Below are 18,259 nucleotides of genomic sequence, written 5' to 3'. Positions count from 1 at the left end.
TCACTGACATTGCTCGGTATTTTACACATCCAAGTTTTAGCAGTCTGGAAAAAAAACATTGCTTTTATGTTTGTGATGGTTAGATCACAGAATAACTCTGTGTGTGTGTCCCTGTGCTCCTTCTCTCAGTGTATTTGAGTTGGTGTTTGATGTGCGTTCAAGTCAAGCAAATGTGGAAAAACATGGAAATGATATGTTGTGTGAATTTACTCTGGCAGTGTTTGCACGTGGGAAATATTTAAAGCTAGTTGCATGATTAAATACAAGAATGATTAATTCTTTAGACTGAATATTCAATATCCACGACAAAGATAATCAAAGACGGGTCAAATAATCTGTCTGAAATTTGTGTAAAAGTGGGAGACACCAACAGTACATTGACACCACAAAGGGTGTTTCAGAAAAACAACTTGTCAGACAAACAACTTTTTCCTGGCAGTCAGAAATCAAATCAGGCTAACGACTGAGTTGAAGTCGCACAAAAGGCCTTCAGGTGCTAACAGTGCTAACCACCCCAGTCAAATGGAAAGGGGAGGGGGAGGCATTGACAGCAACCAAGGAACAGGCTATTGACACCCCTGAGCCATTTCTGCTTGTGGAGAGTCATCCACAACAGGCAAACAAAGGCCCGCCATCAAGAGAAAGCTCTTGCCAAGACAGAGAATAGTGGTCATCAGGCTTTTCCAATTCAAAGCCCCCAGGCTGCATTTTTGGGTCACAGTGGGTGAGGAAGAGGCATCACAGCAGTCGAAGCAATGGAGCTACACTGAAATAGTTTAACATAGCTAATTAGGAAGGGGGAGTTAGGATTAGTTTGTTTGCATTTTGGAAGAAACCAAATGTGAGTGGAAGACAGGCAAACAACTGTGGCTGATGTAAGGCAGGTCAGGGTTGACTTTCTGGCTGGATGTGTACTTTTAGATAAATAACTCATAAAACCGAGAGGCCTCATTTCACTGTGTTTTGGGAAACTGGCTTCAAATGAGACAGAGAAGTCTGTAAATATGTGTAATCCACACAATGTGTCGCCTTAATGCAAAACAGGGCAGGACTGAATGTGGCCTTATAGTGCAAATGCCTTTCCATTGTGTGCATACAGTATAGACAATGTACTGCATATCAGATTGGAAATTAACCACTGTTGCCCCCTAGAGGTCAGAAATGGAACATTTCAAGATATGTGTTTCCAGGATGAGGAGGGAAAGGGGTCCTGAATGATGCAAAGCAATCACTCAATATTGTTGTGGTGATGGGCAGTTCTAGTTAAGCTTCCGGGCATGTGCATATCAAAATGTTAAACCTGTAATACAAATGGTGCTGTGGCTACCGTCCACTCCATCTATTTTCACAGTAAACACAGTTACTGCCGCGATCCCTGCTGCTGACATTTAAATACATGAGATGAATTTGAAACAGGGAATTCATCTTTGGCTTATGCAGTCTTCCATGAAAAAAAATAAGCAAGCAGCATTTAATAAATGACACACTGGCTAATGTATGTAATGGTTTAATTAAATATGTCTTATTTGAATAAAAAAAAAGTGCAGGTACTTTGGATGATGTTCAATGGGGGAAACAACAATGGTAACAAAGTAGTAAGATTGATTTTGTGGTGTGACGGGAGGCAAAATAAATGAAAATGCTTTCGGAAACAAAGTAGAAAAATAACAGCAAGACACACATCCTACTGTGTGTACCCATGAACAATAACACAGTGTCATCCTGCATACTCAGCCTGCTGCATTACTTTAATAAAAGCCCTAGATTCATTTGAGATGTACGAGTTGAACGCTAAGTGTGGTTAATAAAAGCACTTAAAGAAGCATTAGATAGACAGATGGAATAAAAATCCTGAAATATTCACATATCTGCAGTTACAGCATGAACATGAAAACAGTTAATGGGACAGAGAGAAGAAAAAGAAGGAGCTGAAGAGGTCTTCCCTACAAAGAAAAAAATGTATTCAGTAATACTGTGGCCACTGATACTCTGACTGAAATAGAGCTCCTCGTGCTCTGTCGTCATTAATATTGGGATGAGCTTTCATTCAAAACCATTAAGAAACTAAACTTTACAGATTCTCACCAGTGTTAAAAATCTTTGACACAAGAACATTTTAAAGGACATACACAAGAGTTAATTGCCAGGAACTAAATACCCCTTCAAATGTGACTTTCAGTTTGAGCATACCAAAACGATGAATAAAGTAAACAAACAAATACAAGGAAGACATACATAAATGTGTGAATTTGCAATGTGAGAGTGCGGTGGATGTAGTGTGCGCGTTGTGTGTGTGTGTTTGTGTGTGATGGCCACAAGGTGGTGTTGTGCAAAGCTACAAGATGGCCAATGACCTGGGAAGAAAGGACGACGATGAGAGACAGAAGAGCATTAATGTTTAGCTCCTGTCCACTTAATAGATCTTATAGCCAAGGTAGAGGAACGTTTAAAACAGTCTTCATATAGATTCTTTAGGATATAATCATCGTAATAACAATACCTTCATTAACAATTTTATGATATCAAGAGTAGTAACAAGAAATGAAGAAGTTCATCGGCTGAGGTTTTCAATGGCAGCCTCAAATGAGGAGTCTGCTTCATGGTCTGTCAAGTCCACAAAAAAAAAAATCCTTTCTTGTTATGTTGTGTTTGATGTCACCAGGACCAGCCTATAATTGTAAGAGTGTGCCAAAAATGCCCAAATCCACACCCTCCCTAATCTCTAGGAATTTGATCTCTCCTCCCCCCCATCTCCGTCCGTGTTTTCTCAGAGTAGCTCATTTGCATTGCAAAAGTTTTCCTCTCCTTCTTCCAGGTATTTCAGCAACACTTATCTGTCCTTTGATCCAACCATATATCCTTCCCTCTCACTGTCTCTCTCAGAGGCGAGTCTGGGCCTCAGGGACATAGATTTCGATGCTGTCCGCACTCTCTGTGGCGGAGTTCTGGCGAAAAGAGGCGGCCTTTTTAGCAGCCAGCAGACGCTTGCGAGCCTCTTGTCTCTGCTTCTCTGCAGAGGCAGAGGAAGATGTGGACGAGGAGTCGCCACTCTTCTCGCGGCCCAGCAATGGTCGTCCTTTACCGGGCTTCTTTGATGCTGGAGGGGTTGCCTTCTCCTCGTCCTGTAGTGTTTGGAATGATGAGGACAGATGAGGGAGGAGAGAGGGAGAAAGCAAGGAGGAGAAAAGACAGATACAAGACAGTGAGAGGATGTAATGTGGAAACTGTCTTCAAGAGGGTCTATTTGTTTAGGCAGGTTTGGCAGACAGGACTTTGACAAAGACATTATGCCAATGCTGACTGTTTTTTTGTTAAAGCTTGAAATAAAATTTAGTGGTTTAAGGTGACAAACAGAAACAGACAGACAACTGGTAAAAATAGTCAGAATTTGAGAAAAACAGTCATTTATATGACAATTTTCACAAGACATGAAATGGTAACATGAATTAATGGGCTTGTTGGATCCAACTTAAAACACAATAAAAAGGATCACAAGACACACAGTCAATGCAATTTGCATTGCAAAGCAACATAAAGCAAGAGCACCTCAGGTACAGCAGTCAGTAAATTTAAAAAACACACACAGACATACGGAGACACACCACAGACCACAGAGAGAGATCAACAAACAATGACAAAGACACACAAACACAAGCAAAGACATTTCAACAGAGAAGGAGAAAAAGCAAGACTCCATTCGGTCATGTGAGCCACTGCATCTTAGCCATGCTCCACTGCAACACGCACATCAGTAAGTGACACATGCATGCTCAAAGCAGGGCTTTACATTTAAAAAACACACCAATGACAGCCCTCTTTGAGATGAAGTTTTCCATGCATGCCTAAAGGGATCTCTCTGGCCCCTTTGTACTGGACAGGGAGGCCCTGTTAGAGGTCCATCTCACGCAGGGACGGGGAAAGTCAAAAGGGGAGGTAAAAAAGACTGGGAAAAATGGTGGTGGTGGTGGGAGGAGAGAGGCCGGTTTCGGCGGCTTTCCTACCCCAGCCAGGGCACTGGGCAGCAGGGGTGGGAAGTACCTTCCGCTCAGGGGGCGACTGGGCAGCCGCAGATGGCACAGGCTGCCAGTCATTGGACTTGAGATGGTAGAGCTCATCAAACTTGAGGCTGATGTCCTCGATGGAGAGCTGCAGCAGGTCCCAGAAACCAGCCAGGTCCTGGGCTGTGGGCCGTGGGTTGGCATTCACATTCTGACCACAAGAGGGAGAAGGGGGGTGAAAATGAGTGAACAATTGAGGAACGATGAGGAGACAGGACACTATTGTAGTGTAGGCTCAGCACAGGGCTATGGTTTCTGATTTTTGGTTTCTTGAAGGAACAGGGAAAAAAAACAGCCTCTACTTCTAATGCATATGTGGTTCCTCAGCTGCAGGTATGACTCAGATACTTGAGAAGATGTGACTCGTAAAAACTAGGCTATGTTTCTAAAAAAAACAACAACAACCCAACTTTAACCTAGATGTTCCCATAATGTAAGAATCAGGACAGTGGATGGGGTATCTCTGGGTGCAGCTTTTGTAATCCCCCCTGCCACCAATCCCAGTTTTTGGTGGTCCTGGTTTGAAAAGTGTTATCTTCATATCCATTATTTTGATGCAACTTAAGCAACCAAGGCTATGTGATGAGGTTGGTATCAGGCTGAAGGTGACTCCAGTGACTGCAGCAATTTCTGGCTGCTTAGCCAAACAGTACCAGTATGTTTGTAGATAAGCACAGCTTTCATCTTATTATTTATACACACAGCAGAATTATGCATTTTGCTCTTGGTTCCACTTGTATAGTGTCTTGTTTGTATTGTATTTCTTGTTTTTTTTTGCTTTGTGTCAGGTGTGATTGGAGTGATGGTAGTTCTGGTACAACGTTAAAGGGGGATAAGGAAGGACAACAAATTTCCACATGCTAGACTTAGGGAAGTTGTAGTTCATGATAAGGTGCCCCGGCAAAATGGTTTATTGGGTTATTACAGTAAATGTATTTTAGCTTATTACTGTGCTAAACCCCTGCACTATATTACTATTACATGGTGTGCTTGTCATCCAGTGCTGCTCTTTTCATATTCATCACTAGGGGGAGCCAAGTCACAGCACAATGCTTTTGTTCAGCTGAACTCCAGTCATGGAAGGTTCATAACAGAACTTTATAATTTCTAGTAAAAATACTGAAAATGTTACAGATGCTTCTTCAGTTTGACCAAGTAAAAAACAAACAAACACTGGGGTGTATTGAGCCAGAGAAATACAATCTTTCAGGATACATTGTCACATTAAGGTTAAAATTAACAGCAGACTTAAACCCCCTACTGTGTACAAACAGCTGCCTCTATGTTTTCCGTTTGTGCAAAGCCCGCTCAGACTGTAAAACAGATTGTAAAGTAAATCCTGGTTTGACATCTTTTCCTCTGTCACAGCCACAGTTTGTAATGCTTCAGGCAGACTGCCGTTTGTTTGTACAGGCGCCGCTCAACTCCTCATACTCAAGCAGCTGCATTCACTGCGGTGAAGTGTTCAGATATTTTCAGCAAAACAAATGTGCTATGTTGCTATCATGCAAACCGACCTGTGACGTTCAGGAAACAGAGCAATTATTGGTTATTATTATGTTTCTAACTGAGTCTAACTTAGATGTACAGCATTTCTGCATACCCAATAAGCACTGTGCTAAATATCAACACCAGATGTTTAGTCCCTGCAAAAAGGTGAAGGAAATCACACTCTGATACAGACAAAATGTCTTTGCCAGTTAGGAGACAGGAGATACAGTGATATGATGCATATGAAGAATTCATTGTTGAATTGCTTAACTAAGGCTAAATCACCTTTTCACAGTGACTTCATTTGTGTCAATAGCACAGTAATAATGATGGAATTTAACAGTGGCTTAAAGTAGACAGTTGATGTGGCTGCATGTGTTGTTCTCCAAATCCTCTTGTGATGCGCCCTGTGCTGTGTTTCTTGCTATCTGACCCGGGCCTGATGGGCCCTGACAAAGTATCAGGCTTCACTGGATTGGGTCATTTTGTTCCGTGCAGTCTTGGGCTCGGTTTGGTTACCTGCAGATGTAATTATTTAGTATTGTCTCTCTCCATTTCCACAGTAACAGCTGCTTAAGATCATGTTGTTATTATATTAAGCTTAATTGTACCCCTGCAAGCACAGTTATGCAAGTTAGTATGTTAGGTTAAATGTTTTGCTGGTACTGTTAAATGAATAATTTCTGCCAGTTTTACTGAACAGCCATGTTCAGTAATATCAATGCACATCAACCAACAGGGAAAAACAGATCTGGTTTACTAATTTGAGATGCTATAGTATCATAGTGTCATATGCTAGTAGTTGGCTATAATTTGTATAATGCCATTTCCAGTAAAACACGTCACCAAAGAGGAATGGCTTATTGGCTTATTATAAGCTACTTGTATTCTGTGCTTGTGCTCCACCATGCATTATTCTGTGTAGGCCTAATATGCTTTGTATCATTGGCTGTTCCCACATTAGTCAGTTTTCTTTTGTGTGAAAGCCTTCATGTGCATCGAGGCAAGCATATCTCACAGAGGACAGAATAGCCCAAATATAACACTGGATTTTGTTCGGTCTAAAAAGAGTACGTGGGTTTGGAATCCTGGGTGTCAGTTTTAGGTCCATGCAGACCTGTAGAGAAGTGTCACAGAAAGGCTTTATACACACCAAGTTTTGTTCACACAGTCCCCGAAACTGCTGGAACTTCTGGGATATTAGGAGCTGGGCACTCCCTACTGCACTGCGAACCTTCCCCAGCACTGAAGAGAGAACAGAAATCAACACATCCATTTGTGAAAATTCTTTTATGATGGTTTATCTCAGTGGCATCCTGCTATCCGAGCTATGAATGACAGACAAACCATTCTACTATTATTAGAAAACATAGTGTACATATGCCTATATACCATATCAAAAAGATACAGGAACAGCCTGAAATATATAAGTGTTCTCTGGGACTGATTCTGATAGCATGAAGAGACGTATGGTGTATTGGACAATGCTGTTCTCATTAAAAAGGCATCTAAAGCTTTTATAGATACTCCAGCCTTCCATCAGTCAGTGGTCACTATGCTAGTCAGCTGCTGTGTGAAAACTAGGACAAACATGTGCCCTGAAAAATGGGGACTCCTATCTGATCACTGGATTCTAAAGTTATGGTAATGTGATTATAGTGTGGTGAGAAGCAGGGATACAGATTCACATCAGATTTAATGCTGACTATTTTACTGTAAAGGAGGTCACACACAAACACACACACAAAACACATTGATCCATGAACTGAGCATCCAAAGCCTTCCACCGATTTATTTGTTTGCGTGTACAGTGTGTATTTGTGTGTGTGTGTACGTGTGTGTGTGCACGCTCACTGCTGATGTTGAAGCACTAATCTAATCTGAAGGTTTAATCAGTTCCAGAGTAGATTTGTGTAATTCTGGGGATTACAGGCCTGCTTGTGTGCGGTAACCCCAGGTATTACTTCCTCATCCCTTCCATGCTGTGTATGTCTGATCAAGTGATTGTAGGGCCTGAGGCAGAACCCTATAACTGAGCCCGTTTGAGGGAGAAGAGGCTCAAGAGTTCATTCAGAGGGCCTGCTGCACTTGCTTGCCTTCAGCAATGCTTTGACTGGACATTTGGCTTTGATCGGCCGTTTCTAGGCCAAATGACTGAGCTTAATAAAACATATCTCTTTGTATCGTCACTTTTTCCCTTACACAAATACTTTGGTATGGGAACAAAAATGATTGGATTGTGCAAGCAGCCCAGATAAACTTGTCAAACCTGGAACACCAGCTTTGTTTACTTCTACCTCACAATACAACATTGCCTGGAGTTATAAACTTGGAGCTGTAATCTAACCAAAAGCCTTGGAGTTGTAGGGAGTACACTCGCAGCCTTACCTTCTTCTGAGAGCTGGTTGTCTTTGGTCTCCTGCTCCATCTGCTGGCACCAGCCTTCCATGCGTCCCGTCTCGGCCTGCAGCAGCTTCATGAACCAGTGGCCGTCTCTCCGACACAGTGTTCCCCCTCCTCCGCTCTGGGGAACACTGCTGTTACTCCCGTTTCCACTCTCCAGCCAAGGGTCTGGAGGTGGTAGAGAAGAGGGGTCCAGCGCTGGGTCCAGACTTTCTGAGAAGGAGGAAGAGCTACTTCGTGTGGTGGAGCGATTGAGGATCTGTCTGGGAGGTGGAGGTGAAGAGATATCACCAGTAGTGTCTCCGTTGTCTAAAGAGTCTTGTCCAGGAGGGGAGCTCATGGATTGGCTGGCACTATTTACCATGATTTTCTTCTCAGAGTGTTTGACATTATTGATATGGGAGATGAAAGAGATGTCCTGTGTGTCTGAGTCTGTTTCTTGTTTTGAGGCCATGCTACTGGAGCGACTGAGCCTGAAACAAACAGGGTGAGACTCACTGTTACAAGATGGGCTTTTTCAATAGAACAAGAATTCTCATTTTTGGCAACTTAGTTTCCTTTGGCCACTGTTATGTGCACTGCAGTGGGCAAAGAACACACTAAATTATTCAAGAATGATGTCTCCATTACTGGAACAAACATGCAATGCTCAGTTTCGACGTGGAGTCACTTCTGCTGGTCAATATAGATATGAACTAACAGGACTGATCAGACTGGCACCGGACTGATCTCTCACAGGAGTCGAGCTTCTTGTTTTATCTGGCAAATGGAAGAACAGGCTGAACATAAATGTTGTCTAAAACATTATTCCCATTTCCTGTTATCACTCTGGAAATGCTTGATTCAGATAATGAAATAGTATGAGTGCTTGACTGAAGAATCTTAACTAGTATCAGAGAAGGACAAGAACAGCAAAAGAATGGAAAACAGGATAAGCTATATTTTGGTCATTGTTGAACCAAAACAAACACAGCTGAGGGGATTGTCACACAGCACAAAAGTATGTACATCAATAAGAACAGAGGAAGGACAATGTTTAAATTAACAGAGAAACTCTTGATCAGCTATGTTGATAAAATATCAGCCAAGACACTAAGCAGCTGCTACATAAAAAGCACTAAGTGCTGCATGTAAAAGTAGGAAAATATAGGAGGGAGGCATGAGGCGTCCCAGAACTTCCTGGAAATCTAAACATCATACGCACACAATACAAACTACACACAAAAAAAAAACTAGATACATAGAGTACGCAGAGACAATACTACAAAGTAAATGCTTGTGCCAAAAATCTATTTTAACACTACCAATACAACACACAAAGATAAGTGTTAAGACAAAAAAACAAAACAACAACAGACATTCACATTATTTTCACACATACATAACTCCTGTAAAGGGAAAGAATAGTCAGAACAGTGTGTGTGGCTATAATATAAATTCCTCACGTTGTTACAAGGACAGGAAGAGGACTTACTGCCACCCGTCCTCCACCTGTACTCCGATTGACTGAAATTTGGCCAGTGGTGGGGTCTCTTCTCGTGGAACTTCCTGAATACAGTCAACCTTAGAAGAGATAAAAAGTGAAATAAAGAATAAATAAATAAATAAATAAATAAAAACATGCAGGGGTATAAGTGAAAGTTCCAAAGATTCATTTCAAGGCAAAAATCTTGTCATGACTGATTTTAGAGATCGTTGATCAATGACTTTGAGCTAGCAAAGTTTTTAATTTTCCAAGTAATAAATCACATCATCAGAACATTAAAATGCAGGGGAAAAAAAATCACAATTAATGGTTACCACAGCTGAGCTATTTTAATGTGTAGGTTCTGGAAAACGGAGAAAAAGGCTGTCATTTTAGTACATGCAGAACATAAAGTTATAGTTGAGGGGGAACGAAACTATGAATTTTCTGCCTTCTATACTACATTACACAGCCAGCTCTAATGACAGAGGGATGTTCACTCTAATGAGACCTTTAGCTTGCAAGCACATATTTGGGCTTGAGGTGACACACACAGACATAGCGATACACCACAGAGGATTTCTGTTAAAAATGATCCTTTTCCTGGATTTAAGCGCAACAGGAGGAACAAGCTCAACACTTTAGAAAGCTATCTTGACTTTAGTATGCTTTAATATATGGTAACATACCACAAACTGCATGCCCTGTTTAGTGCAACATTACTTACCTGAATGCCAATGGATGACAGTTTCCGCCTGGGTACTGGCACTACTAGGGGTTCCTCTGCCACGAGATTCCCTTTATTTAATCCTGATTTCAGGGATTCATGCTGGGTGACTGGGTCACTTGTATCAGTGGAAGCATTAGAGGTGGTGGGGATGATTGGCTCTCTAGGGGTGGCGATGGGAGTGGGGATGATGTGTGGAGGGCGGGGAATCCCCCGGGCCAAGCTGTTGGCACGGGTGCTGTCAAGGCTGTCAGAGGAGTTGCTGTGAGCGTGGCTTGACTGGCTGTTGACCTCTGACCTCCGGTCTTGCTGGTCCAGGTAGTTGTCTTGGGCTGATTCTGTGCTGCTCTGTACTGTCACAGAGATGTAGGGCTTGGAGGTTGTACGGGGCGGCACTGGTGGAGGAGCAACCTTCTTACATGTGGTTATGCATGTAGAGACTGAAGGGGAAAAGAGGGGAGGAGGATGACAAGAGGAGAGGACATGAGAAAGAGAGAAAAAAGGACACAGGTTTTAGCAAATCTTTAAGGGCTAACACTACTTAACAACTCAAAACAAGAATATACTAATTACAGAAAAAATAGTGTGCTGAAAACTGCTTGAAGCATTGCCCTATTTGTTTATCAGCATCACTAACAAGTTGTCTCAGCATGTCCAGAGCAGAACTTTTATACCATACATGAATACACAGGGACATTGTAACATGAAAGCTGGAGCACCAGCAGAAATGGAAAATCATCCCATGAAGTGGAAAATCAAATCAGGCAGGACACTGAACAAACATACTGTTCCCTACCGGTGACTAAATGAAATCTCACAGAGACACACACAGACACACACAGACACACACATCAAAGCCTCGATCATGAGACAGGTGATGAAATCAGTAGAGCAATTTGTTGAACATCTGAGTGAATATGGTTGGGAAGTTGAGGGAAGGCTATCTGAACCACTCCCTTTTCCAGATGTCATCCAGCCAAATAGGAGACAATAGAGAGGTTCATTAAGCACAGAGACACTGGAGGGAAAGACAACTCAGACAGAAAGAAGTGCATTATACTTTATGACATGAACTTTGCATAGTTTAATTTGAGTGTTACTCAGACTATTTTACACTGCTTATTTTGCTGGTCATGTAGTAGCATAATATATACAAGGTTAAAAATCTAATGCTGAGCTTCTTACAGTGCAAATGTATGTGTACTTATGTGGTTTGAATGAAATCCACATAGCACGAGTAAAGTAATAAAAAGCAGAATTTGTTGCACAAAAAAAAGACTCATTGTTATTCCTCTGTCCTGTCTGTCCGAGTACATTATTTGACTTCCAGTAGAGCTGTTCATTTACTGCTCTTATCTATCAAACAAACGGCCTGGTCAATGGTTACTTTCCCTTAGAGTCAGAGCAGGAACAAATGGCCTGACTGTGAGCAGGAATTCACACAGTGGAATTCACACAGTGTGTCAGAAGAGATGGAGTTAATGGGCTACAAATAGAAATTGTATTAAAAAGTAGTGGCAAATTACAACTGTGTGCAATTGAGACATGAATCAGACATTGTGTTCAATCATCAAGACGGAATGCAAATAAAAAAGTACAAGAGAGAGTTCTCATGCAGATAGATTAAAGACACAAAGGTTATGTTAAGTCTATGATGCCATCTTTAAGAAGGCCACAGAAATCCCATCATGCTACATATTTAGTGAATCTATAATCAAAAACATTAAGCCTGTGACTATTATATGATCCCTTAAACAGGTGCCTTTATTTGACACCACACAAGAAAAGCAACAACAACAGAGGAAGGAACAAACTGTAGGCTGAGAGGAAGAGAAAAATAAAGTTTGTATATATAAAAGTATAATATAGTACAAATGGAAAATTATGTTAACAGTAGTGGTTTTCAAATCAAAATACCTGTAATACGAGTAAGAAAATAATAAGAACTAAATAAATGTAATAATAATTCAATTTGTGGATACACGGTGCATTTGCTTCCTTTGACATTTTTGCTTACTCTGGAAATCAGTGGGACAGTTAATGCCCAATATTAATGTCTAACTCTCAGACTGCTGTCAGTGCAGTACCAACAGATGATGGATATTAATGTCATTAAATGATTTTCCAGGGAATTACATGGTGTGTATTACAAGTGAGAGACATACTGTGTCGGATGGACAAATTCAAAATGTGTTGTTGAACAGTCTGTTGGTCATATTATTGACTTTGGTAAGTGGGCCCACACCTTTCTGTAAAAGTCAGCCATTCTGTGCTACAAGCCCTGGCTCAAAGGGTAAAAACTTGCACGGACACAGTACATAATCACCAGATTTGAGGCATTTGTCTATATGAGCAAAACTTTTATGAATACAGAGATTGTAATAAATAGTCACAATTTCCTGTGGTGACACTCAGAAGGAATACATCTGAGATAAGAGGAAACTACATGACAGCATTTAATGACCCCCGTGAGGCACTGCATGAAGAAAACATTGTTTATGCCCTGTGTTACTTTTTTGAATGTTGTGGTCATAAATCTACACAAGTCATCAAGGAGTTTAGAAAAGCCTTGCAGCAAACATGTGAAGTGCTGAGAAAACACTCAAACAAAAGGCTTGTTGTTCACTGTAATCCACTTTTTTACCTCACACATATCTTTATGTCAGATTAAGCTCCTGAACTGTGAGTTCAATCGTCAAACTTCTGGCAGTCAGCTGTTTCAGGGAATTGTATAAGCCTGAACAAATGCACCACAAGTGGTTCCACGGTCCTCCTCGTCTTCCTTTCAGAGTAACTGAGTGCGTTTGTGGGTTTGCTGCCCTATTATTAAGAAAAGCACGCTATTGCATTTACAGTCTACTATTGGCTGATATTTAAGCAAAAGATCATCCAGTCCATTCCTGCTGTGTTCAGGAATGGACTTGGAATTGAGGGAGCTTAGCAAACTTTATAACTGACAGTGGCTTCAGTCATACCGCTCTTCTTTAGAGACACTGTCCTTTGTGAGTAGTAATCTGGAGTCAGCTGCAGACTGGCTCTGCTTTTAATCACTACCAAAAGTTACAATCTTTTTGTACTTATAATAATAACTTCATACCTGAACTCGTACATTCTTCACCTGATTTTTTTTCCCCCCCAGGAGCCACAAACTCAGCTGGATCACTAAATAGCAAACTGCTCTGATGCATGCAAGATCACAGATATGACATCCAAACCACACCCAAACTGGACCATCTCCAGACCTTGCTTATGCCTTTATATTGCACCCATGAACAATACAAAGAGGAACTTGTACATACACACCCTTTTGGATGTGCAGCCCTAATTGCAGATAATAAGTGGACAATACAAACATCACTCCAAATGTACGAGGATGCATGCTGGTGCCTTAGCGCACACTTTGCAAGGGAATCTAAATGTGGTGCTTTGATAGCCGGAACATACCTTAATCCCCATATTTTTAAGAAGGGAACCAGTCTGCTAGTAAAAAAGCCGTCCCTGAAAGTAAATGTGTCAACATCGAGCTAAGCTCGCCAAATGTATTATGCTTAACCAGCAGTTTAACATCTTACAGCACTTGCTGCTAGCCATGGATTATCCACCGGCCTCTGACTATCATCGTTGCTTTATGAAAACCTGCTGAGACAGCTTTTCACTGTCCATGTTCCCTCACATCATGACAGCGATAGATGCTGGGCAGAATAGGGTTGTCCCTGTTGTGGCAGCTATGTGATGCACCGGCTCCTCTCTTGTATCCCAGTCTGCAGGATAGCTGTCAGTAACTGGGTGTGAGAGAGAATAGATATGGGTGTACGTGTGTGTGTGTGTGTGTCTCTGTGTTTGGACACCTGCCCTGCAGTTCTACAAGTGTCACGTTGTGCTTTCGTCATTCTGAACACAATACACCCTAAAGCCTTAATGCCAAAGAATCTGCTTTACCCACCAAAAACAAGCCGTGAAATCATAACTGACAGCTGCCTATGAGATTAGAGTAACAGAGTGGACACAATAAATGTACCGAGCCAATATAATCAGCAGATTTTGGCTCACAACAAATAAATAGATGCTATGTTTATGTTGCCTAATGGAGTCCCTAGGGATGGCAATGTCTATCTGATGATTAGTCAGCCACTTTTGTTAAGAGCGACATATCTCAGCTTTAGTGTCCTCATGTCAGAAACTCAGATAGTTAAGAGTGTGCTTCTCCTGTCTTAAGACAATTTATTCTGATTGTCAATAAGAGCATGTTAGCATGTTGAAATTAGCATTCAGCTCCAAGCACCATTGTGCTCAAGTGCAGTCACACAGAGATGCCAGCACGACTGGAGATATTCAGTCTTGTAAATGTCCCACTCAGTACATATTTTGAAAAAACATTTTTATATTTAGTTAGAGTTTACTGCTTATTGTTAAGACTTTATTGTTCTACTTTATATATTTAGCTAAGAGTCTATTGTCTATCTTATATTGTATTTTTAAGTGTCTGTATGTTACTGGAAATTCAATTTTCTAAAGGGATCACTTTTATATGTGTTATCAAAATAGCAGCTGATATATCATTATCAGATATTCTCATTGCTAAAATATGGGGATGTAATCTGATTAGATCCCTCTCATCTATGGCATGGGCAAACAGCAACCACGTAAGTGAGCAGACAGGTTTTAAACAAGTTTGAAGTTTAACCACATTGTCTACTGTTTACACTGTATTATGGCTGTAGATCCTGCTTTTTGAGCTTTTAAGAGTGAAACCAACTACCCAAAACTAAAAAAAAAAAGCCAAATGTAAAACATAGTGTGGTAAAGAGATTAGAGCGTAGAAAAAGAGAAATCTAGCTGATTCCCGAGAAATGGCTGTTAAAACCAGAGAATGCAGCCCTGGCAGAAACTTCCTACAGACAGATGGATAGCAAGTGGCACATGCTCTAATTCAGACTGTTTCCTGTGCTTATTTTACAGAATTCAGCCTCACAAACATACACAGCTGTGCAAGCACAAAAGACATCCTTGACAATAGAACAAACGCTGACAAAGCCTTTCTTAAATCCAAACACTCATCAGTTACCACAGAAAAGAGCTATGAAAATGGACATGAACATAAGTACTGCTGCAGCTTAAATAGGCTAAATTTAGTGAGCAGGAGTTGCTCCGTAGAACTTATTGGTTGCTCTACTGAAGGGAATTTGACAACAGAAACAACGAGACGCTTTGTGCCAAAATGTTTGAGTGGAATCTAGAGTGGGCACTGAGCACTGCTGTTTAATGCCATCTGGACAGTACCTCTGTTGTCTACTGCAAGCCCTGGTTCAAGATGTGATTTTCAAGGCTGGAAAACAATTAGCTGTAAGAAGCTACAAGCTACAAACTGTTTCCAGCAACCCAGACTGCTTTCCACTAACCCTTTCAAAAGCCTAAGAAGTTTTCACCACTTTATAAAAACAATCAAATTCTCAGATGATGCATCAGCAATGAAATGCATACCAGCAGATTATATCTTGGCCAGATACTCACAAACTGAAAGAAAAGCCACGGAAATTGGAAACTTTGGTCAACTTTAATGTGCTAGAACCCACGCAGTGGTCTCCTCCCTGTTAATAGCATTTTACTGTTTGCTTTGGGAAGACTGGAGAGATAATTATCCAACCACAGTTCCCACAATGACATCACAACATCTTTTCAGACACTGAAAACTTATTTATTACAGAGGTTCTATGTGAGGCATTTATCTTATAATGACATGAATGTTGTGAAGTGACATTTTTACCTCGAAAGTCATAAAATTGTAAATAATGAGTAAAGTAAAATGAGGTCCTTGGCATTGCCATCATATTAGCCTTAATTGGGCAAACTGACCTGGGTCTCAAATGTTTATCTTTGTTAATTTTAATGGATCCATCGCCTCATTGGGCACAATAATCCTCCTGTAAAAGAAAAAACTGAGGGTAAACAAAGTGGTTGGTGCGTCTGAGGATGGTAAAACAATCTCAATAACTGTGGGTTAGAATAAACACCCAGGATGTCAGTTCTGGTCCCCCTTTCTTTGGTGTTATATAGGCCAGCAACAATATACATTTTAAGCTGATTGGTGGAGGTGGTGCTGTCCTGTGTTCAGTTGAAGCTGGACAAGAAGCAGTGACAATGAGAAACAAAAGGTGGATTGTGATGCTCTATTTAACAGTTTAGCATTGCTTGCCAGGTTGCCTGCTGTCTGCCAGTTGACCCATCTGTATTATTTAATCAATTAACAGCCACAAGATGAGCACAGCCTCGCCTGAACTTATCACTACTCCCTTGCCACAAAAGCCACTATTCCAATGAATTATCACGTGAAATGCTTTTCAACAAGAGCACAGCTACAACACCACATCATTAAAAAATGTGACCTAAAAATGTGATTTAAGCCATGTTGCAATACACAGGACACCACATGGAACAAAAGTGGGGCAGACCTCAAATAATCCCCCATGAAGGCCAATTTTCCATTTCAGCAACCAAAAAGAAACAGCTTTTATACAGACAGGCAAATGTGCTCAACTGGATACAGTAAACACACTTATCCCGATTCCCATGATAGAGCATCACATCCAAACATGGAAAGAAACATCTAATAACTGAAATAATAAAAAGTGCATCACTGGTAGCAATGCACCAGAAAACATTTCAATGATGGAGGCAGATGTGGACATAAATAAATACATAAAGTCACATATTTCCCTTCATTGTTTTAGTTTGGCTTTTAAATGTGTGACAGATACAGATACTTCATAAGTTGAATGTGTTGAATAAATTAGACAATTCCTCTAGATTTAGTTAAAGTCAGACAACAAATGAGCACATATAAAGGTCAATGTGAGACAGACAGAGAGGGAGACTGGATGACTTAAGGAGTCAAGAGTAATGTAAATGTCTACTAAATAATTAAGTTTATATTACCGGTGAACAACACGCACACACACAAATGTCAGATCATGGCTTTGAGTTAATTTACTGGTGATAAAGCGACTAACAGAGAGCAAAGCAGCGGTACAAGTTTCGGTGGTCAGCGTTTAAAGAGCGTCCAGTCACCGCGCAAAACTAGTTTGTCTACTGACGTTAGTGATGGGAAAACACACATAAGCGCTCCCAACACAAGCGGTTCAAATACTTACCGTGCTGTCAGGCGCAGACAAACACAAGCACACAATCGCCTTCAATTAAAGCATTTACAGCGCAGCAGTAACCGGAGTCTCTGTCAGGGCAGTGGGGAACAAACGCCGGGTTTGGTTGCCTTTTGTTTGCGTCTCTAAGCCCGAGGGAGGCGTGCCTGCTGATGCCTTCAGGAGCGCGTCGGACACTCAAACTCCTATAGTTTGTTTATCGTAGAAGGGGAATTTGGTGGATACTGTATTTGAGTTATTACTTTTTGGGGACACACACAAAAAAAAATCTTTATACTCTGTGGTGAGAGATGTGTCTGCCCCAATGATCTTGTCCTTGCTCACGCACCCAGGTCACGTCACTCTGGCCTGATGCAGAACCAGAAAAAACCCCCACACTGGATACCCATTACATTTGAGGCTGTAATATGTCACACTCGAACACACAGACGGTTGCACCACCAAATTGTACTATTAATATATAAGTAAGGACATCAAAACATATCAGAGAAATACAATCTGTCTGATGCAGACTGAGAATGAAAAAAGGGGACAATCTAGGAAGTTATTTTTTTCCCATCAGCTCTAAGGACCAATAACCTCTCCTCATTTCCTCAAAGGTTTCCTCAGCAATATCATCCTGGAGAGTGAAAAATTCTACTCAAATGAAGGCAGCATACACTCTAGGGACCATTTAGAAGACTGTGGTGCAGAGCGCCACGATGTGGATGATCTGTGGTAATAATCAAGCAGATGCAAATACTGTTTATCCATGCTCTAATTCTGCACCACAAAGTCAGATCTTAACAACTGGCTCTAAAGTTTGTTTGACCATCATCGCACACGTTCACAATTCCTCTGCTGTAGCAAATTCAACATCAGTGTCTGTCCCATAAATGTCTGTCCAACAACTGAAAGGACAGATGTTTGATAAAAGCAGCTGTATGCTCAGCACAGCTTTTTTTCGGTCATCTTTTGT

General features: G+C 41.1%; 1 protein-coding gene across 3 annotated transcripts in view; it reads right to left on the bottom strand.

Moving 5' to 3' along the window:
• Window positions 1-1,491: 1,491 nt before the first annotated feature.
• The window catches only part of dlgap4b (discs, large (Drosophila) homolog-associated protein 4b), a 99,786-nt gene continuing 83,018 nt past the window's right edge, over window positions 1,492-18,259 (bottom strand). For all 3 annotated transcript variants that reach the window (XM_027279549.1, XM_027279548.1, XM_027279550.1), the window contains 6 exons: window positions 10,145-10,584; window positions 9,427-9,515; window positions 7,938-8,425; window positions 6,703-6,794; window positions 4,039-4,209; window positions 1,492-3,122 (listed from right to left, as the gene is read on the bottom strand). In XM_027279549.1, coding sequence (XP_027135350.1) covers window positions 2,880-3,122; window positions 4,039-4,209; window positions 6,703-6,794; window positions 7,938-8,425; window positions 9,427-9,515; window positions 10,145-10,584 — 1,523 coding nt within the window. In that variant the 3' untranslated portion in view covers window positions 1,492-2,879. The remainder of the gene's footprint in view (window positions 3,123-4,038; window positions 4,210-6,702; window positions 6,795-7,937; window positions 8,426-9,426; window positions 9,516-10,144; window positions 10,585-18,259) is intronic.

The sequence above is a fragment of the Larimichthys crocea genome, chromosome VI, assembly GCF_000972845.2.
Source record: "Larimichthys crocea isolate SSNF chromosome VI, L_crocea_2.0, whole genome shotgun sequence".
Lineage (NCBI taxonomy): Eukaryota > Metazoa > Chordata > Actinopteri > Sciaenidae > Larimichthys > Larimichthys crocea.
This window is presented reverse-complemented; position numbering and strand designations above follow the sequence as displayed.